General features: G+C 34.7%; 2 protein-coding genes across 2 annotated transcripts; both read left to right on the top strand.

Annotated features, from left to right (window-relative positions):
* The first annotated feature begins 3,958 nt into the window (after window positions 1-3,958).
* LOC128986205 (UBX domain-containing protein 1) lies at window positions 3,959-14,424 on the top strand. Its single transcript, XM_054406417.1, has 7 exons — window positions 3,959-4,133; window positions 7,122-7,175; window positions 7,455-7,619; window positions 7,909-8,160; window positions 8,888-9,122; window positions 10,205-10,385; window positions 14,303-14,424. Exons 1-7 carry the CDS (start codon window positions 4,078-4,080, stop codon window positions 14,347-14,349), a joined length of 990 nt encoding a protein of 329 aa, XP_054262392.1. The 5' UTR covers window positions 3,959-4,077; the 3' UTR covers window positions 14,350-14,424.
* Window positions 14,425-14,829: 405 nt separating this feature from the next.
* On the top strand, window positions 14,830-23,142 carry LOC128987268 (uncharacterized). The gene is made up of 8 exons (XM_054408028.1): window positions 14,830-15,060; window positions 15,382-15,540; window positions 16,371-16,435; window positions 17,138-17,291; window positions 17,762-17,983; window positions 18,515-18,816; window positions 21,468-21,706; window positions 22,829-23,142. The coding sequence occupies exons 2-8, from the start codon at window positions 15,388-15,390 to the stop codon at window positions 23,104-23,106; spliced, it is 1,413 nt and encodes a 470-aa protein (XP_054264003.1). The 5' UTR covers window positions 14,830-15,060; window positions 15,382-15,387; the 3' UTR covers window positions 23,107-23,142.
* The last annotated feature ends 2,594 nt before the right edge of the window (window positions 23,143-25,736 follow it).

Genomic DNA, 25,736 nt, shown 5'->3' with positions numbered 1-25,736 from the left:
ATGCCTTCCTGTGTATCTCAACTTGCTCCGGCGTCCGGCGGTTTCGCCGGTAAGTGTGTCCCTGGCCTTTAAGTTTTATAGTTCCTTCGTCACGTCAGTCATCACACCGTACTTCTGTGCCAATGAATAACCCTCTAAATTTAGCAATAAAGTGCATTAAAATGGCTCTGGCCTGAACGTTTTTGTAGTATCGAGTTTGCGCATTTTGTTTATGTTAATGTTACTATCTGGGTAAGTTACCGGTGCACTTTGAGAAATTTCTTTTAGAGAGAAATGGTTTTTGTTGCTGAGTAGCGCTAGTAAACGTGTACAACTCTTTTTGTTAGTTTAATATTATTCAAAGGTTCTGTTTTGTTTTCACTAAGCTGAATGAATACAACGAAATAACATCTATAAAAAGTCTGCAATAAATTGCAATTTTGCATATTAATGAAATCATGTACACATTTCTTCATAAAAATTATTTAAAAAATATAATCCAATTGCTGTAAACCACTATTAGTTTAACAAAATATGGAAACTGCTCATATGGGCAACGTGGACTTCTGCACTCGTATTATCCTACTAATATTATAAATGAGAAAGTTTGGATGTATGGATATATGGATGTATGGATGTATGTTTGTGACAAGTGAACGCGAAAAATACTGGTCGGATTGGGCTGAAATTTGGCATAATGATAGCTCACATTCCCGATTAACATATAGGCATATTCTTATTTCAAAAATCCTTTCGGGCTCCGCCCCAGTGGCTCTGGAGTTTCCCATGTTAACCTAATGAGAAATGGAATTATTGAATCTTAACAGCTGTTTCAATTAAACAAGTTGGTCCTGTTCTATGATGTTCAATAGCATTAAAGTTACAAGGATTACCAACAGGGTGCAGCACTATTATTTCTTTTACATTTATGACAACAGCTAATTTGCAACCAAAAGGTGAGTGAGCGTAGCGAACGAACTTCAACCTGGAGGCGAGTTAGCGAAGCGAACGAGCTAAACTGAAGGCAAGTGAGCGCAGCGAACGAGCTAAACTGAAGGCAAGTGAGCGCAGCGAACGAGCTCCAACCTAAAGGTGAGTGAGCGTAGCGAACGAGCTCCAACCTAAAGGTGAGTGAGCGTAGCGAACAAACTTCAACAAGGACGTGATTGAGCCATGCGAACGAGATAATCTTGAAAATTAAGAAGTTAAACGGGGCAAAGCCCGTGGGTTACAGCTAGTTATGTAATGTATTACACAATCGAAATCTTTTCCAATAATTGAAAACATGTATGAAAATAACCTCATGAACCTATGGTGATCTGTCTTGGATATGACAGAATATAGGCAAAAGTGGTCAAAAAGGCAGACACCAACCCGTACAATTGATATAAGATAATTCGATAAGAAATCATTTTAAGAGTTACGGTAATAAAAAATGTTCCAATGATTTTGTAATTGAACGTAATATTGCAAAATATGAGATGATGCAGAACAAAATAAATGTTCAAATCAGAAAACTACATTGCAAATACTTCTTTTTACAAACTCTGTAACTAAAATACAATTTAAGTATTAACAGCTGTTTCATTAAAAAGTAGTGGAAAATTATCCATATGACGATAATGTAAACAAATCTGGGAAGGGGACTTTAAAGGCTTCTGGGGCAGAGCCCTAAAGGGAATTTAATAGTTTTTCTTTTGATGGCTCATCTACAGACCGCGACCTTTCTGCTACCAAGTTTCTACGCCCAGCCGTTCTCTTAAATTAGTTGAGACAAAATTTCCAATTAAATATTTAGATTCCCCCTTGTTAATCTTATGGGAGAAAACCCAACTTTGATGGAAGATCCTGCCCAAACTAATAAAGATTTCAAAAAACGAAAAAACTTTGCAAAACTACAGATCAGGGCCATTTTTTTGACACTTCCAAAAATGAGGGAGGAGTTCTGTTTACAAAAGTTGGCTTAGCGTATTATATATATATATGGGCCTTGTGGGATAGATAATGAAAATATAAACAAAGACGTAATAGCACACGTTTGTTAGAATCAAATTATACAAATGCGAATTCTGTTGTCAATCATCTGAGCTTTTTTCAAGTTTATATTTGTTTACATCAACACATATAGCCATGATACAATTTTGTTTACATCCAAATGAAAATGGGGTTATCTGTAGTTGGTGATGTTTCAGTGAATTCAAGTAAAATAGGTTGTAATGTTTTTTTTTATAAAATGTAAAAAAGGAAATTACTTACATTAGTAGTTTCATTAGTATTTGTAATTTTTCTAAGATACCTCGAAGAGATCGTGCACGCAATTAAAAAAATAGGACTCGCAATGCAAATAATAGGGATATGATAGAGACATAATCGTTTTCATCCTTATCAACTATAGTATCAAATATTACAGGGTGGCTGAAAAGTAACTTGCACCCCCCCCCCCCCCCCCTTAACTTTTCAACCATTTGAAATATTTGAAATCGGTTTGTGGCAACCTTCTTAGATATGAAGGGCTACAATAATTATGGTCAATTTTGAAAATTTTGCCCTGGGTAAGGGGGTAGGGGGTAGCTCAAAATTTTCAAACGACAAGTATAGTAGAGTTTGGTAACATTTTACAGGTCTTGACGAAACATTAACATTGACATAAAGAAGACCAAAATCGGCTCACTAATAACAAAATGGCACCCTAAAACGTTTCTAATCCAAATAACAATGAGGGTGACAAAAAATTAGCTTGCACCCTCTTTAACTTTTTAACTATTTGAGATATTTGGAATCGGTTTGCGGTAACTTGTTTGGATATGAAAGGGCTACAATAATGATGGTCAGTTTTGAAAATTTTGCCCTTAGGGGTATCGAGGGTAGGGGGTAACTCAAAATTTTCAAATAGCAAGTATAGTCGAGTTTGGTATCATTTTGTAGGTCTTCACGAAACATAACAATTAACATAAAAAAATAGAAATCGGACCATTATTAACAAAATGGCAGTTCAAAATTACTAACCATTGTCTCAATATTTTTTAGCTGCCGATTTGTTATTAATGGTCCGATTTCTATTTTCTTTATGTTATTTGTTATTTTCCTTCAAAACCTGTAAAATGATACCAAACTTGACTATACTTGTCTTTTGAAAATTTTGAGCTACCCCCTACCCCCGCTACCCCTAAGGGCAAAATTTTCAAAATTGACCATAATTATTGTAGCCCCTAATATCTAAGAAGGTTCCTGCAAACCGATTTGAAATATCTCAAATGGTTGAAAAGTTAAGGGGGGTGCAAGTTACTTTTCAGCCACCCTGTATAACGGATTTTGAAGTCACGAAGCTAGTTTTGAAAGCCTGCTAGTTTGAATCATGGTAGAAGGAAGAATAAATACAAAATTTATATTTTTGTAGAACAAATTGGCTACCAGCTGATCAATATAGCTGGGATATGATGGGATGTCGTCTACTGTAATATTGTCCAAAATTCTATGGCGATAGCATAGACTAACCCAACACTTCTTGTCCCAAAATTTTGAGCTCTTTTTTGATGATTTGTGCTATACTGTTTGGTTATGTAACTACAGGACGGGTTATTATTTATAATTAGAAAAATTAGAATGATTTATTTGGATATACGAGGTATAAAATAACTGAAATAACAAGAAACAGATTGTTAACAAAATACGATCCTTGCATCACCGGACGGAACAAAAAATAATAATAGTAAAGGGAGTGTTTCATGTCTATTCTATGGCAATAGTCTGACTGTATTATAATTAATAATGAAAATAATAGATAATGTTTAGTGATCAAATGTTGGTGCCAAGAATCATGACGTGTCACGTGTCTTTAATTAAATAATCAATGGAGCTAAGCCATACCCAAAATATTTTTAGAATAATTGTTGGTTGCATGGATAACAATGGAAGCCAGCTGTTGACTAAAAGACCTTGATAACATTAATTTTTATTATTGCCGAAAAACCATCCGTCACCGTCACCGTCACCGGTTGTGGTGGTTCCCGGTTTAAGTTATCAGTTTTGGCTATAAATTTCTTGATAATCACCCTCACGCAATAGTTTAGTGATAGTGTATTTACTATTTTGTTCAAAATGCCATCTAATGATGTACAGATGTTGGTCGAGATGGGGTTTACCGCGGAAAAGGCGTAAGATAATTTTTACAACATAACTTAACCTCAACCTGACATATTGTCATCTAAATATTTAATATTATTATTTAACTTAATATTGTAAGCTACTTAGTTGATTTGAACATTGGGTGATACTATTTATACATTAGTTAAAATAATAATGTTATGTTAATCGCTGACAAAACGTGCATGTGTTAGACCCATGTAACTTATGCACTTTGTTAAATTCCTTTGACTAACTTTAAACCAAACTAGCCATCTTGTGTTACATTAAGGCCTAGGCTGTACACAGATGACTCCGCAAATTGAATGGTCTGTTTTGCCAAGTCCCTACGAAATATAATTGGGTAGACTTTCATATCTGTTGTCAAAAACAACCGAATGAAAATATTGATCGATATTTTTTATTCGATATATTGTTTGGTTAGTTAGGTTAACCTAACCTAACTAATCTTATGATATATCTAATGAAATAATCGATTTATCAATAAATATTTTCATTCGGTTGTTTTTGACAACATATATGAAAGTCTACCCATTTACTATAAAGTATTTAGTAAGGGTAGGCCTTCAGTACGGTAAGTTAGGCCTTTATGTTTTTTTTACTTAACAATACAAACTATATTTCTCTTACACTAGGCTAGTCTTAAAATGTATTAATTTATATTATTTGCCGGAGCAAATCCTATAGGCCCTATCATGTCCAAAAAGCTCAGGGTCTAAACATAAACCGTAAAAAAAATGTCATTGATCAAACAAGGGTGCATGGCATAGGCCTATACTTAATAATTCCTGAGAGATGTCCGATCAGATGTGCAATTTAGAATCAATGTACCTACCGGTAACTTATAGTTTAACTTGATCCAACTGACAAACTTAATGTAGCCTAATGCAATTAAGTTATAGGTGGCTTTCCCTCACCAACTCTTTATTTATAACACAGCCCTTAACTTAGAGGTGATTTAAGTTATTTCTGATAGTAAGTAATGCAAATTCAACCTTAGGCTGTGGTTAGATAGCCTATAGATACGCTGTGACTTAGTTGCAGGGGCGGCCCTAAAGATTGCGGGGCCCAAGATGAAGTTCAATTGCGGGCCTACTCTTAATACCTGAAATTCGGCTGTGTGGGCCCATTGAAAAGCGTGGAGCCCCAGGCACCACCTTGTTCGCCTGTATGTAGGACCGCCTCTGCCTAACTTAGTTGTTGGTGAAACGCTGCAGCTAGCATTCCTTACCATTGGTTTCCATCACACACAGTCTTGAAGTCCTGATCGTTGTGCGGAGTGGAATTAGGAAATGAGTTAGCCTAATGTTTGATATTGTTAGCTGGTGATATGACGATTTGGATGATAATTTTGATATATCGCTCTTCAATCTCTAAAGAGGCAAAAACCGTGTACCGAATTGTACAAAAGAAGATAAACTGAGGGGGAGTAGGCCTACAGTTTGTAGACATCAGTTAGACCGTGAAGTTAGCTAATCTAAATCACACCCCTCTTTTTTATTACTTTTGTAGTCTAAATGGTTTATATTCAAAAAATGTCATATCCCAACACCTTTTTAATTCATTATCACTATTAGAAAAGTTAAATTTTTTCACTGCTTTAAAGGATGATCACATTTGCTCTCCATTGTGTTGGTGCATCTGCGCACAGAAAACATACTACTATAACCCAGAACGCCAACCACATTGGTAAAAAGCAATAAGTGTTTTGAGAGAGCTTTGCCTGTCAATCCGTAGGCAGCGCCACCAGCGTTGCCATGCACTCAGCATAGCAACGCTGGTGGCGCTGCCTACGGATTGACAGGCAAAGCTCTCTCAAACCACTTAATGCTTTTTACCATGCGGTTGGCATTCTGGGTTATAGTAGTATGTTTTCTGTGGTCTGCGTCACAACACAGCTCAGACTGACTGTGACAAATCGTCTGCATGTATTAGTTACACGCCTTTGATTCACAGTTTAGGAAGCCGCATGGATGATGGGTACTTTGTAAGACAAACTGTGCTGCGGCTTGGATACGCATACACATATAATTATGCGTCTAGACGAAACCACAGCCTAAACTAGAAACAAACCCTGTGCCATATCACTGTCCCTTACCACTAATTTAACAAGTCTACGTGCTAGCAGCTTTTTAATATATTTTCAGGCATCTAGGTGGGCTATGGAGTCCCTTATGTAAGTAGGTGAGTACAAAGAATTCGGGAATGTGTTTTTATTGGCTCAAAATAAAACAAAAAACAAGAATTTTTTGTTTAATGCCTTGTTAGCAAGATACGATATTTGGCATTTTGTTTTTTTTTTTTAATTTATTTCTCAAAGACTATTTAGACTAAGATATCTTTATGAATGAAACATAGTAGCCTATCCAATTTTATTAAGTAGGCCTAGTGTAATTACAAAATAACTTTTAATCATTACAAAATGTTGTTTGGTTTTAAAATAACGACTAGGCTCTATTTCAAATTTTATTATTTGAATTGCTAGAAAGCGTCGCTGATTTTCAAAAAAATTTCCATGAACTTATATTTAGGATTTAAGTTAAAGTTCAAAAAAATCCAATCATAAATAACTCAACTTAGCTGAAAAATAACCATTTTTACAAGGTTAAACATTCTAATTTTACAATCGTGTAAAATTTTTGTGTATGGTAAAATTTTTTCTATTGTACCGTACATTTACGAGAAAATAGTTATTAGGCTTACTAAATATTGTTTGGTTTAAAAATGGCGCCATTTTAAATTTTGTAATAACTATTTTTCAGTAAATTCATTAGGACTTGAAAAAATTGTCTAGAAACAAATTTAAAATACAAAATAGTGCATATCTCGTAACAAAGCATTTTTAGCAAAATTTTTATTTCAGATTTTTTGTTTTCTTTTGAACGTATTCCTGAGTTCTTTGTACTTAGGACACCCTGAATAACTGGAATAAAAATTAAACTAAGTTTATAGCAGGGGGATGTTCTTATTATGCCACTAAATGTAACATTTTTTCTCAGGGAAAGAGCACTTTCCGTCACCGGCAATCAAGGAGTAGAGCCTGCAATGGAATGGTAAGAATTGTCCAATACTTTACAATCAGCTTAGTGCATCACGTATCATTCATAGGTAGGCCTACTCTCTTTGCATGGACGTAAACAATGTAAAACACATCCTTCATAGTTCTCAAAGTTGTAACTGTAGGCCTACTTTGTTTAAAGACACAATAAAATTACATTTTAAAATTTTGTTTGCATTCCTATTTATACTGAATAGTGAAACAGTTAGACTCTTTATTTAGTTATTTGTGGATGATACAATTTTTAAGGCTATGAATAATTGTTTTCATCCAGGCTGCTGGCGCACGGAGGGGAACTAGAAGCTGAGGCGCCAGCTGCACCGACTGTCTCAGTGACTGAGACTGCAGCCGTTCCTACTGTGGAACAACCTGCAGAACCTGCGCAGGCGGAAGGCAGCTCCGGCACTACTGAGACTGCCAAGTCTCTGAAATGTGACGAGTAAGTTTATATTGATTTATTGAAATTTTTTTTACTTTACTGAATATTTTATTGAATATCATACTTTAACGGTGTATATGGACAAAACTTTACATTGTCTTAAATGGAATCGGTTGTGTTGCTTTGACTAACTAAAACCTTGATAGTTTAGCTGAGATCTGTTATAGTAACATTGTTAACAGCCCTGACTTCCATTGCATCAATTAATTGGTAAAAAAAATTATAGGTTAACAACTAATAACCAGTTATAGCTTAAACACAAAAATAAGTACATTTTTCAATGTTTTAGGTGTGGAAAGCTCTTCAAAAATCAGTTGGAAGTGGAGTTCCATGCAGCTAAATCCGGACACAGCAGTTTTTCAGAGTCCACAGAGGAGAAAAAACCTCTCACAGAAGAAGAGAAAAAAGAGCAGTTAAGATTAGTTGAGGAGAAACTGAAGCAAAAGAGAAAAGAGAGGGAAGAGAAGGAAAAATTGGAAGCTCTGGAAAGAGAAAAGAATAGAATTAAATCTGGGAAGGAGATGACAGCGGCAAAGAAAAAGTAGGCTAATGCTACAATACCATAAAAACGTTTAAAGTACATTTAACATTTTTTTATGTTTGTTTGCAATCATATTTTAAACTATTCTGAAAATTGTAAAACACATTTCTTTTGTATTTTTGACTGTTAAATAATTATTTTTGACATCAAGAGATGTGAAATGCCCTCTATCTGGTTAAAAACCAATAATAATTTAAACTCCTTCAGTCATCCAGTTCAAACAAAGTAATATTTCTGCAAACTAGGTTTCAGCACATTGTTGTGTTACCGTCTGGCTCCAGTGTGAAATGGATTTTGTCCATTAAAATGTCTTTGAGTCCAAGTTACATAGTCTACATACCACAAACACGGATACAAATAAATTAACATTTACCAATCAGTATTTAATATACAAAGACATAAATGGGAGTTCACCAGTTTGCAAATGGGTGACTTCCGAGTCACAAATCAGCAGATTTTATTTGAACTCGACGACTGGAGGTGTTTAACCACTAAAATTTGTTGAATAAATACCATATCCATTATTTTTCCTCACAATGAATGCAAGCCCTTTGAACTTTATTTTTGATCATAGTCAGGTTATATACCAGTAAACTTAAGAGGTATGTGCGGACGACAAGCATCAATCATAATAAATCTTAATCATAATCAAATCCCTATGCACCCTAAACAACTACTCTAATTTTCATAAGGTGCTATTTACTTAATTATTACCTCCAATTTTCAGATTGGAAGAGCAAGAGTTGGCAAAGTTGGTGGAGCAGAGGCGAAGAGAAAAGGAAGAGGAGAAGAAGGCTAGAGAAAGAGTGAAAGCACAGATAGAAGCTGACAAAGCAGCGAGGAAGGCAAAGTTTGGTGGAGGTGGTAGTGACGCAGCCCCTGCTCCTGTCCCAGCCACTGTTCCTACCCCTGCAGCTACTACTCCTGCTCAACCCAAGGACTACACTACCACTAGAATACAGGTTGCTGTTTTGTATACCCTTTGAAGGAGCTGTAATTCTTGTTAGTTCTACTAAGTTAAAATGATTTTCTTAATGGGTTTACAGTAGCCTACAGCCTACCTGAATATAATTATTTTAAGGGAAACCCAAGTGACTGTCATGAATTTTAAAGGAATAGTCCTATTTCTTCATTATAGATTCAATTTGCTTACTTGAGAAAATTCCTGTCCAGGATAAATACACGAAATAGGTCACAAAAAGTGAATCCTGCCTCAGTTGAAATTTAAGCATTGGTAATCCAGTTAAAAGAAGCTTTATTTAAGTCATTCTATTAGGCTATTATCAATAATAACCAATTTTTGTCGTTTATTTTTATTAAACTAACAAGACCATCTGTTTTAACACTTTAAGCTCTAATCACGAGTATAGCTCAGGGCATTAGTCCGTTGAATCTAACCTGCAGGCACTAGTGTGCTTTTGGCACTTGTCTACTCGGCTAACAATGGCAAGGTAGCTCAGTTGGCTAAGGAGATGCACTGAAATGTGTAGTGTTGAGGTCTTTCTACATGTGCAGATTCAAATCCCCTACATGCGCAATTATCTTATTAATGTGTGGCTTAGCTGGAGCGGAGGGCCCACCTTAATTAAACCATGTACAGCTTGAGTGGAAAATGACGGCTTTAGTTAGTTTAATATGCAAACAACACCTATTTTGTTTCTTTTTACAGCACGGATTTTGCTTGTTTTGCTTTTATTTGGGATGAATCAAGACATAGCCTATTGTATTACAATCAATATATGATCAAACATACAAGGACATAACCTAAAAAATAATAGCATATTACATTTTTTTTTAAAGGCTTAGGGCTTAAAAGTGTTGGATTTTTAAAAGGAGCGCTGATGTATTTGTGTCATAAAAGTTTAACTAAATCAAAGGAGATTCATATACAAAACATCAGAAGAATCGTGCCTATTTGTAAACTATTGATCAAGGCCTTTTGTTCAGTTTTATACTTCTGAGATTCCTGATGCCTAAAAATATTTTTATCCCATGGCAATGATTAATCAACTGCAGAACAAAAAATATAATATATATTTTTCAGATACGATTAACCAACGGGCAGGCATTGACTCAGACGTTTAATCCTAAAGAACAATTGTCTGCAGTAAGACTTTACGTCCAGATGAACCGAACGGATGACAACGGACCCTTCACTCTCATGACTAGCTTCCCAAGGAAAGTTTTCAAAGACGAAGACTACGACAAGCCTTTAGACGTCTTAGGTAAAACCACTTCTAAATGTTAGTTAGACTAAGTATGCTATTTTTCACTGACCCTTTCTTTTCATTCTTATCTTTCATGGTACCTACAAATTACTTGGTCATACAAGTAGAAACATTGCAGTTGAACTGAAGTTTTGTTTGTATAAGGATAACCAAGAAAACTGTTTCACCATACTTAAAAGTTTTAACACAAATGGAAGAGGTTTTGAACCATCAGTTTGAGGTTAACCCTTTCAGTGCTATGAAACGATATATCGTTGTTTTAAAAAATCTAAGGGATATAGAGAGGAAGGTTAATTAAAAAAAAATAGCAAAACGGCCATTGGTGACCTGCATGTTCATAGGATACACTAACAAGCACTTAGCTAAAAGATTCGCCCAATCCGATGATTTCGAGATGTATGTCTAAACCAAGGATTATGAACACCTCACTATGCCCCAGTGGTTGTAGTATATTGCTACAAACACACAGGTCACCAATTATTTGCCACACAGGACGGGATTCGAACCCGAGCAGACGAATGCCACTGGCCAAGTGACACACGCCCTAGCCTTCTCGGCTATCTGTGCTTGAAGACTGAGGAGTCAAAAACCGGTATTTAAGCTGACGCCACCGATTGCAAACAGATAGCGCTACAGATGGTTGTTCAATGTGTTACTAGGTAGCAGCACCAGTTAGTCACGGACTATTTAGATGAAATCTTTTAGCTGAAACACAACAGTGATCATAGATGTGTTCCTGAGATCTTGCTGCAAAACATTAGTTTCCCTAAAATGGCTATATTACGATAAACTCGTCCAACTAAATCAAAGTTAAATTCAATATTACATTGTAAACTATATGTCTTTTGATTTTATGAGATTTTGGTTTCAAACAATGCTATCCAGAACATAAAAATTTATAGGAAAACCAGGAAAATTACAACAAAAACTAAGTTTTATTTAATGATTACTACAAATACCGGGATTTATTTTTGTTATATATTTTCTTATTGTGTTATTATTCAAAATTAGCCTAATTAATAAAATAGTGACAACATGACAGTTAAAATTCAACAACAGGTAATGGAATTAAAAGGCAAACAAAAAAGTCTTACGAAATATGAATTATTGGCCTAGCACTGAAAGGGTTAAGAATGTCATCATACCAAGTGTTTCAAAAACTAGTATTATTTGTTTTCCACCAACTTTTTTTAAAAGGAAAATGCGCTCCTCGGTTTTTAGTTTGCGGTTCATAGTTACTGTCAGTGTTGGGGAAGCTACTTTTAAAATGTAGCTAGCTACAACTACTGCTAAATTTCCAAAAAAGTAGCTTAGCTACAGCTACAGCTACAGTTCCGCAAAAGTAGCTAGCTACAACTACAGCTACAATTTTAGCTACTTTTCCAAAGACGTTACTTTTTATTCCACGCACATTAGGTAAATGTAAAATTAATTGCAACTACATTTTTACTGAACAAACATTAAAAAAAGTCAGTATTGTATCTAACATTAATTGGAAAACAAATTATTCCTAGATTGTATTTAATTTTTTGGCATTATAAACCTAACATTACAACAACAGAACCAAATAGTTCGGTGTCCCATCATATTTAGTACTTATTTTTAAATATTGCATTATTTGTATGCATCTTAAATGTAAATTTCATTAAGTTCAAAGGACATACAACCAAACTATATTTTAAAAGCTCATTTTATTTCTTTAATATAGATTCATTTATAGATGTCTTATATCAACAATTAAGACCAATAAAACTGTAAAACGATTATTTAAAAATACTTTTTTGTGTTACAGAGCCTAGCCTACTGAAATTGGAGTTTATTGCCTTTCTTTTAATGTTAAAAACGACATTGCTATAAACTTTTAAGTGATAAGTTACTTGTACTATGAATAACACTTTTCAATGTCAAGAAATCGTCCTTTATTGTCATTATGCATAGGGCAAATTGTGCTTCAACCTAGTTGGTACAGAAAACAGTATCCAGTAACTTATCCTGAAATCGGCTTTTAATTTAAACATGTTGAAATTTGTAAAGTAAAAATAACATGTAGGCCTACTTGGCTATGTAACAAGTTGGCTATAGTAGGCTTGTTCTTGCTAGGACTAAAGAGATAGGATTCCTAATAATTGAACTTGGAACTTGGTATTCGTCTTAAGGTTTAAAGTGTTGGTTTCCATTAAAATCCAAGTTGAAACACTATCGGTATAATAAACAAACTAAATTGATTACTAATTTCCCTGTCAATCACTTGCAAGCATTCAATAGCTTCTCTTGTCACCGGTAACGTCTAACGTCGTCTGCATCTAGCGATTTTATTTTATCTGACAGTAATCATAGAGTAGTAAATTAAGGAAATGAGAGCCAAAAATGTGGATAACACTCATTTAATGGCCTCCATGTCCACACAACGTTGTAATAGAATAGGGAATGAAACGGCTGCAACCAGCTGTATGAAGCCAAGAAAGTAAGGCCTAATTTTTTTTTTAAATCTCAGTTTGAAAGAGGTTGTTTCACGTAGTTAAGGTTGAGGTTATGATAAAAATCACTATCTCAAACAATGTTAATGTAGCGAGAAAAGTAGCTAAAATTCCGCTACAACTACTTTAAAAATGTAGCTAGCTACAGCTAAAGCTACAAAATCTTAAAAGTAGCGTAGCTACAGCTAACGCTACAAAAAAAGTAGCGCGCTACTGTAGCGTCGCTACTTGTAGCGCGCTACTTCCCAACACTGGTTACTGTCAGCACAAAATGCAAATGCAAATCTAAATCTAACCTCAAATCAAAACATAAAATGTCAACAATTACCTTTACAGCTGTTTTTTTTTTCATTGCAAAAAACAGGTTGTGCAGCATTAGTTACGAAAGCATTGTGCTCCATAGGTCAGTTTACCTTAGTAAACTGGTAAACTGACTTATGAAACACCCAGTACATATAATATAGAGCTTTAAGGCCTAGGTTTTAAGGAGTGTTATGGTAGCAGGCTTGCCAGAGTGGGAAAAAGAGTCCAATCTGGCACAAGAAATAATAAAATTAACTAACTCTGAACACAAAAGTTAGAATATTTCTTTGTCAATGACAACATTTTCAAACAAGGAAGATGTCAGTTGGTAGGTGTGTATTCTTTCACAAAAATCACTTGATTTAACAGATAATGTTTATTAAATAATGTCTTAAAGCATTATTTGTCATTGTCAGTGAAATACAACTTGTAATTCTAATCAAGCTCATTTAATAACTAAGTAATTATGTTTCTAGTCATTTGACTGTATAGAGTGTAGACATTGTCAAAACAAAATTTCACATGATTTGTGTTCTAAAACAAAATAAACATGGTTACTGAAATTAAAATTATGCTGCTCAATTTTTTACCTGCTCCCACAAGCTGCAAAATATTTACCTTAATATTGTTTAACTTTCCCAGTCATACTTTTCTTAATCTATTAGGTATCCTGATGCACAGTGTTTTAACAAACTACCAAAAAACTGTTGTTATATAACTCAAGTGTTAAATTGGCAAAGATAAAATTTTTACTCTTTCTCCTCCAATTTTTTTGAGGTTGCACGTTCATAATATAGAATCTAGATTTATTTTTAATTTGAACATAGTTCTGAAAAAGTATATCTGATTTTGTCAAATGTTTGTATTTAATTATTGAACTATTGTTACCTTAGCCTTTGTTCTTGCAGAAAGATGTTAAAATCCTCCAATACATTTCGCCACAGTGTGTCAGGGACGACGAGAAGATCAAGGGAGCCTTTTCGTCTCCCTGATGATGCCACACACTGTGACGAAATATATTGGAGGATTTTAACATCTTTCTACAAGAACAAAGGCTAAGGTAACAACAGTTCAATAATTAAATATTGTAGTTCTTGCCACTGGGAAATACGTCAAATATTTGTATGTTTTCAGGGTTGGTGCCTTCAGCAGTGGTCATTGTAACCAGAGCGCCCCATTGATTTATTCTCTCTTATAAGTTTTATTACCTTGTATTTTTCCATAACGTTTATTAAAAGAACAATATGTTATGTGGCCTTCTCTGTATCTCGATTTTCCCCTTCATTCTAAAACGGAAGTTGTTTGAAAGAGACAAAAAAATTTGTTGAAAACATTATTGTACCAGCTAGTTTGATGGAGTGAATACAATGAAATGTCATTCATACATTGTATACTAGATTTTTTTATTTTTAAGCTTTATAAAATGGTTTTGCAATAAACTCATTTTTCTTTTTTGGGGGTCAAAAATGGGAAATTTGATTTTCACCCAATAAAACCCTGTTCCCTTTGTCAAATCATGCTAATCTGCAAACTTGTTTGAATGGACGTAAGTTTACACATTTATACACCAATTGAAATCAAAATCTTATGATTTTTCCCAGTGTTATCGTGCTGATTCTCTATTTGCGAAATTCGCTAAATCTAATAAAACTATTTACATGGAAGCATAACATGTTACTAACAGATAATTATGTGTTCAACCATAGTACGAACAAACAGAGCTGTCACTTTCACAGATGGTTGTTAAACTCGTAACAGTCGCCTAATTATTCTGCGTGAAGTGTCACTTGAACTTTTTTATTCAGATATCAAGATAGTTCTGTCTGTCCTGTTGTGTATATTTTATTCGGTTTTGAAAATTGTTTTTACAAACTTTAATGCAGTGTTAAAAAGTGAGTACCAGATAATGTTTTCTTAGTTCATCATTAAGGTTGCCATTTTAGTAAACAAAATTTTGTTTAGCTTTTTTTTGAAGGATGTAATAGATATTTGGTGGTGTTAACATGCAGATTATTTTTCAATTAGCTGTAATGAGTTTGTTCAATGTGTTTTAATTCAATCATACAAAATAACCTGTGTAAGAGGTAAAACTTGTTTGACCAATTAATTATAAGATCAAGATTTACTTAAATACTTAACTTTCTAAGTTCATAGGAGCACCCACAACTAAGACACAATTTCCTTTGATTTCAAGATATTTTAACTTTTTTTAGGAAAAGATGTTCATTTTTAGAACTTCCCGCAAACTCTACAAAAGAGGAGCCTTCATAGGAATCATTATTCTATTAACAATAATCTTGGTCAATATCGCATACTTCCAGTATGAAGTTATGTTGGCTCTTCAAAAATCATCCTCAGCTAACTCCATACATGTAATGTATCTAGCTTAAATATTTAGATATATAGTGTTTATTGTTCCATAACTTTTCTATTTGTGTTATAAATTTCTTTGTGGAATTTTTATGTTTGTTAATGCGCAGTTCAAATCCTGATCTTGTTGCTCTCTAACATCTAACATCTTTTGTTAAAATTAATTGACAGCCCAAGGATAAATTACATCTATGTCTATAACTGATCTTACTTGGCATTTAATTATAATCCCTTGGATTTTAAGGATATCCAACCACTGGTACGCCCAGACAGTGTCAGGGACTTTTAGTCCGGGGGGGGGGGGGTCTGAGCTTTTTTACAGTACCGGTGAAGGGGTTAGCTCATAAATATTTGAAATAATTTCTGGGGTAGTGTTGACATTGTCTACGAGTTTTTAGAGCTGGTAACCTAAAGAGATTAAGAATTTATGGATCTTTTAATTTCTTTAGTGGACGTAAGCAAATTGTATATGGAATTAATTTAGAGTCACTGAATACCAGAACTTAAAAAACAACGTGTAAAACTACGTTTACACCAGAGATTGCAAAATGTTTTGTTGATAAACACTTCCTTGAGAAAACACAAAAGAAGTACTGTGAACAAATGTTTACATTTACAACAATGATAAAGGGCAAAAATCTCTTTACACTGCAAAACAATTGAAAACATAAAATTTCAAAAAGTTTACATTTTTTGATTGTTGTAAACTTTTTGTTTGAGGCACATTTTGTAAACTTTGGTTTAAACACAGCTTTATAGGTTTATGTTAGGCATCAGCAAAGTGGTTCATGATGTAATTATTTAAATCCTGCTGCTCTTTGGTTTGTTAAAGGATGAAACAGTTGAAACCCATTACAAACTGTATTCAAATCAATGGCAACCAGTTGATGGGATGAGGTATGACTTGCTTTTTCACATTATTTTTATCAACTATTCATCCAATAACAGTATACTTATTACCTGCAATAAAATTCTTTAAAATCCTACTAAAAATACTGACAATTTTTCACTGGGCAATTGATGCTTTATAATGCATCAAAAGTCAATACCCCCTTTTGCAGCAAACCTGCAGACTGAACAAATTACTTGTTGCTTTATTACCGACATAGAGTGTCTTTTGTAAAAAGCTTCATAATCAAATTAATTAATTTATTTCTTTTAATTAATTTTTTCTGCTTATTTTTTAGCCTATTTTAATTTATAAAGGGATTCTGCACATCTACAGGCAAATATTCTTCTAACAGTATGTGTAGATTTTCCCTGCGATGCACAGGAGCTGAGAAGGTTTTCAACAAATATGCTTGTCTAACCCTATGTTAAATCTCCATAAAAAAAGTTTAATCTCCATAGTTGACCCAATTAACATAAATATTCTCAAAATACAAATAATGTAAAACCTGCACATATAGGACCGATAACCTTTCTTTTGGTACAACCCGTGTGTAAATCAGTCCAGTATGGTCAGGCTAGCTGACATAAGCTTTGCAAAAGTTTTTTGATGTACAAGATACATTTTTTGTTGGGTTTTAACCCTAATTAATTAAACAATTAATAGCAAGTTCTAACAGTGGTGTACTTCATTAATATTTGTGTTTCTAGCCACAAAATGTTTGTTTACTCTGCGTATTACGATGACAGAAATAATGGAAATATGATTCGCATCATAGGTCTCTCTGAACCTGGTTCCAGTGATGACATAAAGTGTAAACTCCATTTTCAAAATGCTGAAATTGAAATCTCAGCCTATGATCAGGTTTGTAGTAATTATAAAAAAAAAAACTATATCCCTATTAAAAAATTGCAATGATTATAAAAATACATGAGCCTCTATAACCTGGTGAATATTTATGTTATTTTCTGAAGCTCAACAATGGTGATGATAAACTGCTGTGTATAGTTTTTAATGTAGATCAATAGATGTATTTATAATACAAAATGTTACAAAATTGTGCATTTTTTTATTGATTTCAGCAGTTTTATTTTTATTTTTTACAGACGTTTATTTACATTTTTTTTTTATTGGACCCGTCCGTCTCTTACCAATGGCCTGGACGCTAACCACTAGACTAGCAATATGTTTTTCACCTGTAAATATTTTATTTTAAAATATTTGTAACAAAGGATATTTTTTCCTCTGATCTTAATTTTACTATCAGTTTGGGATGTGTATTGGCGATAAAAAACATTCATCTCATTTAATCTCACACTGTACATGTGCATTAGCCCTTAGATAACACGGAAGCAGATCTAGTTGCGGTGTTTGTAGCATGTGCTCTACCGGAAGGGCTGAAGCCACCCAGAGCTGTTTCCGTCAATTCAAGTTCAAACCAGAAGATCTCCAACATGTTACTGGTACAACGGATCCAACCTTGGAATAAGCTCAAGAAAAATAACGCAGATACTTTGGCTGTGTGTGTGACACCTCTAAATGAAAATTACAGTCAGGTGGGTTAGTTAAAGTTTGATGTTTGGTAAAGTGAGTAGTTTATTGAAAGTGGATCGCGATTGAATTCTTTAAGCAAATGATACTGAATGACTCCCCATTTGGTTTGTACAATAATTTATGTTAAGCTGGGTTTTGTTTGGTGGGGAGAACGGAGTACGGAGTCCGCTTCTCCTCTTGTCTTAGCTAATTTAATCGTAGTTTACCTAGTAGCAGAGTGGAATGCCACTGGACAAGTAGAAAATAGCTCCTCCCCATTATCTGTATTCCTCTTCCGCGCCTAGGAACACCCAGCTGTAGGGAGCTGAAATGTTCTCAGAATATTTTTAAAACCTGCCTTATAAATTGTGTAGAGTTGTTCTTGGCCATGTTTATACACATTTTTAAAACCTAATCATGGGATCTCTGTACTCATTTGGTACCGGTACACACATAGTGTTCTTTTTTTTTTAGACACAAACTTTGAACACTGTTGAAACAGTTAATTAAAATTTTTATATCAGCATGTAATTCCTTTCTATTCTTATTTTCAGAAAATTAGATTGATTGAGTTTATTGAGCTGAACACCATTATGGGAGTAGATCACTTTATTTTTTATGTAAAGTCTCTGTCAGAGGATTTTCGTTGTTTACTTACTGATTATGAAAAGCAAGGTCGTGTCAGTGTGAAGAACTGGAATTTGCCAATCTCAGCTAGGCAAAACAACAACGACCATGATGCAGCATCCAACGACTGTCTTTATCAGACAATGGCGGAGTACACATACACTACGTTTTTAAGTATTGATGAATTTTTAGTACCAAAGAAGGCCTCATCTTTAAAGGATTTATTGAGGTTAGTTTTTTTCTGTTATGACATAAAATTCTTTATTCCAAAGTAAATTTATGGGTGCTGCAGATTAAATTCGGACAAAATATAGTCACTAGCGATGGTTTGAAACTGTGGACTTGGCTATCCTTACTAATTGTGAATCATAAAATTGTCCTGGCTAAAAAATTCTAGTTCTAGTCAGTAGCAAAGCTACCAAATTGGTCTAACTTGCCATTCTAATTATTTTTATTAATTATTTTTATTTGGATCTGTGAAAAAATATATTTTTTCTACAGTTGCCTAACAATGTACATGTTCTCTCACTGATTTGAGAAAGCAAAGTGGCCAATTCGCTCACCAGTGAGACAATGTTTGAATGTTAACATTGTCTCACTCTAATTACTTTGTCTCACTCCAGATTTGCAACGTGAAGGCACGAAATAGTGAGCCCGTAACATGCAGACAAGGTCGTATGCGCGCGAAATACGTTGGCAGCACTGGCTGTAAATCAGCTGGTCAGCTGTTGTACTGTTGTATCATTAAATGTCATATTAAAAGTTCACTTCTGTGTAAAAATATGTTACGTTTCTTTACCATTTTATTTGTTTTATGGTAACTGTAGGAAAAATATAATGTTCAACTCGAGTGCAAAGTGCATATATAATAGGTTAACTACTAGGTGCATATATAATAGACTTGTAACCTTGGTCCGTCTTCAGTCTTATTTTAATCAATGGATGACTAGTTTCGGGTACAAAGACCCATTGTCAAATCCTTTTCAAAACATCATGTAGAAGCTAGTCAAAAATCCGACGGAAGTCTTCATCAATCTATATATATAAAATCCAATGTATGTTTGTATATTTGTATGTTTGTATATTTGTATGTTTGTCCTTTATGGACTCCAAAACCGCTAGACCGATTGTAATGAAACTTTCAGGCATTATTAAGCATTATTCAAGGGTGGTTTGTGTGAAGTTTGGTGCAGATCCGTCAATAGGGCTCCGCCCCAGTGGCTCTGGAGTTTCCCATATTAACCTTATGAGTACTCATATTTAAATGGAATTAAAGAATCTTAACAGCTGGTGCAACTAAACAATTTGATTCTGTGATGTTCAATAGCATTAAAAAGTTAATAGGTTTACCAACAGGGTGCAGCACTATATTTATTTTTAATTTATGAGAACAGCTAATTTGCAACCAAAAGGTGAGTTAGCGTCGCGAACGAGCTAACCTGAAGGCAAGTGAGCGCAGCGAACGAGCTCCAACCTAAAGGTGAGTGAGCGTAGCGAACGAACTTTAACCAGGACGTGATTGAGCCATGCGAACGAGCACATCTTGAAAATGAACGAGCATGAGACATAAAACCACAATAGGACAGGACGACGTCTGTCGGGCCAGCTAGTATATAAATACAAGTTGACACATAAAGTTCATTATTTAAAAAACACAAGTTACGGAACATATAAGACGATTGATAGGCCGGCCACATTTAACACGGGACAAACCGACACAGGTTACACGGCGGACACGACAGAACTAACCATTGTCCAGTTGGTGACATTGACCTTGGGGGAGGGGGTACGTCAGCTGATAAAGACTTGTATTAGCTCTGTTGTCAATGCTTGCAATTCTATCGAATAAAATATTTGAACCAAAATTCAGTTTTTCATTCAAGACGTCTTGAGGGGATTTTTTATTGTGCAAAGTGCAAAGTGCAATTGACTCAGTAAGTAAGTATTTCTCTCGAGTGAGTCAATTGCTCACTTTGCTCACTAGTTGCACAAATAACTATTTCCTTAAGTTAACTGACAAAGCAGGCTTCCTTGCACTGATTATAGCACGCAAAGTAGCTAATTGCTTTATTTATTTTACTTTTGCCACACTCCAATATTCCAACAAACAATACAAAACAGTGTGCTTTTATTAGGCATGTAATATGTTACGTTTGAAAATAAGTTGAAAATGAAATGAAATAAAAAGGAAAATTATTCTTTATTGAGCTGAAACTTTAGGACCTTGTATGATCCTTTCTTAAAGTTAACCTCTATAAAACTAACAATAACATAAAACTAACAAGTAAAACAACAAAGTTTGTTATAAAATAAATGGCAAAAGTAACATAACATGAATTTCTTTTACTTCCCTAACATACAGTCACACGCACATACATCCTCTGCTGCACCCAAGCGTAACACACACCATTCCGCTAGGCCACGGCCATCCGGTTAAAGTAATATTTCCTCAGCCCCCCCATCAGTCAGTTACTACAAATTATTTATTATACACAGTCGTCCTGTGATAGGGAATGCGCAGCGAGGACAAGCCAGAGCGGTTATTCCTTGCGCCTCTTTCAAGCAAAAACAAAATTGAAAATGAGCTGGAAGTTGTTTTGAGAGGTAATCTTTACATGAAAAGTATTTTTGTTTTCTTAGTTTGTTTGATAATGTTGCAATATGGTGAAATATGTGTGGGCAAAAAGTGTCTTTTCAACTCTCACTCATTTTCCGACTCGGAAGAAAGAGTCACTTTACGCCCTAGTGATGAAATATACTATTTATGTAGTCTCATGATGATCATAATGAAGAAAAGTGAAATGCTCAGTTTTATATTTTAGTTAGTGTGTACCGTATTGTAATGAAATATTAGCGTTAACTATTTCAACGGATTCACAGGTTCAACGAAGGAAAGAGAGATAGCAAAAACACTGCAGCGTATTTGTTTAAAGTGGCAAACTTCTATTTGGAGTTACCAGACGTGAACTGGAACGGGATAAACTATAATACTGGTGTCTATCTAATGACAATATCCAAAACTTACCGGAAAATCGACAGTAGCAGAGCTACAAAGGCTATTTGTAAACCCACAGCTGTGCTACAAGTCTTGCGGAAAAGGGAACTGCAACTGATTTCAGGTAATATTTTTACCTTGGAAAACAGTTTTTGATCACGAATTGATATAGTATAAACAATAATCTTTGGAATAATACTTAAAATATAGTACTTCACAGTTTGAATCATAAAAGTAAGAGCTATGCCCGCTGTATGTGCTTCAACACTGTAAGATTCTATTGAAGGCAAAACTCATTTTTTCATAATTTGAATGGTGCTTTACTTTTTAGCAATCCTAATATGAATTCTTGAACCAAGTTATGACTATGATTTTTTTATTACTTTCTCCCCCTTGTATAAAAATGGAGTAAGTATATTGTTTTCATACGAAATGCTGAGTGAGTTTTGGGTGGAAATATCCGTTTTTTGGATCCCACTGAATCAAAAATAAGTTGTTTTCGAAGCAATGTGTCTATGTGTGCTGTGTGTGTACGAAGCCGCTATACAGACTACACCTGACGTATGGTCCAATTTTGAGAATATTTGTTTTGTGGGTACTACTACTAATCCATGCTTTTGTGTGTCTCCAGGCTTTTTTTGCATTTATTTGAAATTTAAATTTTTATGGTTATTTTCCCTCAGACCATATATATAAAATAATAAATAAACGGTATCATCAATCTGACATACCTTCTTTCCAATGGCTTGTCAATAACCCTTATCATGGGTAAGCGGTGGGAGTAACTACGGTATTTTTTATGGGGAAAATTACAAAAGCTTCAATACCTTTTGGACTGTAATTTTTACAACAACGGAGTTGTACCATTTGGTTTTGAGTTGAAAGAAATATAAAGTACTAAATTTTCATCAAAATCAGTCAAACATTTTTTTAATCCGATTTTTTTTTTGTGCATGGAAAATCACAAAAGAAGAAATAATTTTTGGACCGTAATTTTTGGAGCAAAATGTGGGTTGTACGTTTTGTTTTGAATTCAGGCTTTAAGGTACTAAAATTTTATCAAAATCCAGCCATTTTTTAAAGATCCGATTTTACCATTACAACATCAAAACACTATGTTTTTGATCACTTTCTTTCAATTAATTCCCTATTGTAAAGGTAACTAAAAGTTAAAACTACTGTAAATATGTCAATAAAGCCAGTAATAAATGTTGCTATGCTCCTCATCATGCCTGTTTGATGACAGGTTTCCACTCATCACCTATCAGAGAGCAGTATGGTTTGTGTCATCGGTACAGACTTGCACCAGCTGGTCAGTCGTCCCACCCAGATGAAGCCATACAGGACCTCTCGGCTCGCAAGTTCACCCCACAACTGCTGCAGGCATTTTCTAAGCAGTACCAGACATCTATGCCCCACTGTTCCCTTCCCAGTGATTGGGGTATCATTCTGAAGCCTGCTGATGTACCGCTTCAGAAGCCTGATGTCCCACTTCAGAATGTTACACTAATGAATACACTCTAGTTTGCCTACTGATATTGTATATAAAAATAGTTATTAAAGCATTGTGAAACTTGGTCATTTTAGAATTTCCCACTTTCTTAGTGAACAATGCAGTAATGGCATTTTAAATTTTGGTTATAATGTAAACCACTATGGGCTAACACGAACTATGGATTATATCTATATGTAATCAACGTCTTCATCTTCCCATAGACTGACTGCAGGGTAGCAGGCATGGAAACAAACTAAACCCTCGTCAAACAACAGAGTGTTCCTCAAGGCGGCTGCTTGGCCCTGTGTTGTTCTCTACACACTTTACACAGCTACTTCACAAGCTGTGTGCAAAACTGAGCAACAATTTTATGCAGATGATTCTCAGTTGCATTTGTCATTTGACAGTGGAAGATGCAAGTTGATAATTTGATCTTATGAAAGAAGCAATTAATTGATTACCTTGAGAATATCTCCAATTTAGTGAAACAAAATTTGTCAATGGTCTCAAAACTGAACCCATGCAGACAAGTGCACTGTTTTGGATATGCAGAGAGTCCGAAGGGGGGGGGGGGCAACCGGGGCAAGCTGCCCCTGGCGCCACAGCAGAGGGGGCTCCTTGCCGTGGCTATTTGTATTAACATAGTATTACAAATATGTGAATGCGACTATTACTGGGGGGAGGAGGGGGCGCCACGACTACGTTTGCTCCGGGCGCCGCCAACCCTAGGGACGGCCCTGTGGATATGGCACCATACTGGACCAAGTGAAACCATTGAAAGATATCGGACAGTGTGTCTAACTCTCTTGATGGCCACAGGCCACCACAGTATGGTAGTAATAATGTGATAAAATCTTATATATAAAATTTTTTGTTTTTCTTTTCTAAGTTTGTTTGTCCAGCAATTTTGTTACAGAAATAACAATACATATCTAAAATGTTTGATCGTTTGATTAATTCTCGTGCTTACAGTTGCAACTTTATTCACAATCAAGACTAGAATTAAACAATTTTAGTAAAAAATTTCTTAGTAAACCATACTACAATTTTTGACTTAAGCAGATTACATGAACATTTGACCCCCCTGCCTCACCCAAACGGTGGCCCACCCTGCGTATTCCACCTTCACCAGTTATAATTATATAATCCTATATTTTGGTCAAGCACCTTCAGTGAAAAATCGGCTTTCATTTAAGCTATTCATTAGCTATTCAAATCGGACGGGTTTCAAGCCAACACGCAAAAGGTGAAGAACCAACATATAAAAATTAATCAGTTAAGTTCAAAATACTGAATTACTCAATCAAAAATCTATATATTAATTTGAAACTGTTTTTCTTTGTCATAGCTAAATTGAGAGAACGGCTGGGCGTAGAAACTCGGTAGAGGTGTCTAAAGAAAGGTCTTGGTCTGTAGATGAGCCATCAAAAGAGAAACGTGGTAAATTCCCTTGGGGCTCTGCCCCAGTGGCCTTTGAATTCCCATCCCATGTTATTCTTATGGAGGAAAAACTGGGTTTTTGTCCCAGCTAATTTGAGAGACCGGCTGGGCGTAGATGGTAGGGGTCTCTAAAGAAAGGTCTTGGTCTATGGATGAGCCATCAAAAGAGGAACGAGGTAAATTCCCTTGGGGCTCTGCCCCAGAAGCCTTTAAAGATGCCTCTTCAAATTTGTTTACCATATGCATAATAATTCTACACTACTTTTTAATGAAACAGCTGTTAATGTTTAAATTGTGATTTATTGAATTTTTCAAAATGAAGTACAGTATTTGCAATGGGTTTTTCTGATTTTAAAATCGATTTTATTCTGCATCGTGTCATGTTTTGCAATATAATGTTCTATTACCAAATCAGTGGAAAATCCTAATATCACAGTAACTCTTAAAATTATTTCTTAAGGAGTTAACTTATATCTATTGTATGGCTTGGTTTCTGCCTTTTTTTACCACTTCTTGGAGATTGTACGTAGGTGATATTCTTTGGCGTATTGCATCTGTAGACGAAACTTGGGTTGGTGAAATTATTACAATGGAAAATAAACGGTATCAGCATTCTGACACATACTTTCTCCCATAAGTTTGTCAACAACCTTTATCATGTGTAAGCGGTGAGAGTAAATATACGGAAATGGGATTAGTACAATTTTGATCAGAATTTAAAGGACAATAACATACTATATTTTTATCAAAATTGTTTCGGCCGTTTTTGGGAAAATCCTATTTTTCCGTTATTTTATGGGGTTTTATGGGAAAATCCCCATTAAAAATCAAAATTTCTAAAAAATTTAAAAACTATCAAAATTGTAAGGACCATACACAATGTTAAATAAAAACGATTTTTTTTTTAAATCCTATTTTTCGTTATTTTATGGGGTTTTTATGGGAAAATAACATAACTTACCATAACTTTTGAACTGTAATTTTTAGAGAAATGGGATTTGTACCATTTTGTTCAGAATTTAAAGGGCTACAACATACTAAATTTGTATCAAAATCGTTCGGCCATTTTTGAGAAAATTCGATATTTCCGGTTTTTAATGGGTTTTTATGGGAAAATCCCCATTAAAAATCAAAATTTCAAAAAAATGAAAAAAAACGCCTGGAGATGCCATGGATTGGAACCTACATACCAAATTTCATCGAAATCGGACCACAGGTG

Source organism: Macrosteles quadrilineatus, unplaced genomic scaffold (genome assembly GCF_028750875.1).
Source record: "Macrosteles quadrilineatus isolate MER2022 unplaced genomic scaffold, UCM_ALF_1.0 Scaffold_2__2_contigs__length_208266976, whole genome shotgun sequence".
Taxonomy (NCBI): domain Eukaryota; kingdom Metazoa; phylum Arthropoda; class Insecta; order Hemiptera; family Cicadellidae; genus Macrosteles; species Macrosteles quadrilineatus.
The sequence above is the reverse complement of the archived record's forward strand: the minus strand, read 5'-3'. Positions and strand labels throughout refer to the sequence as shown.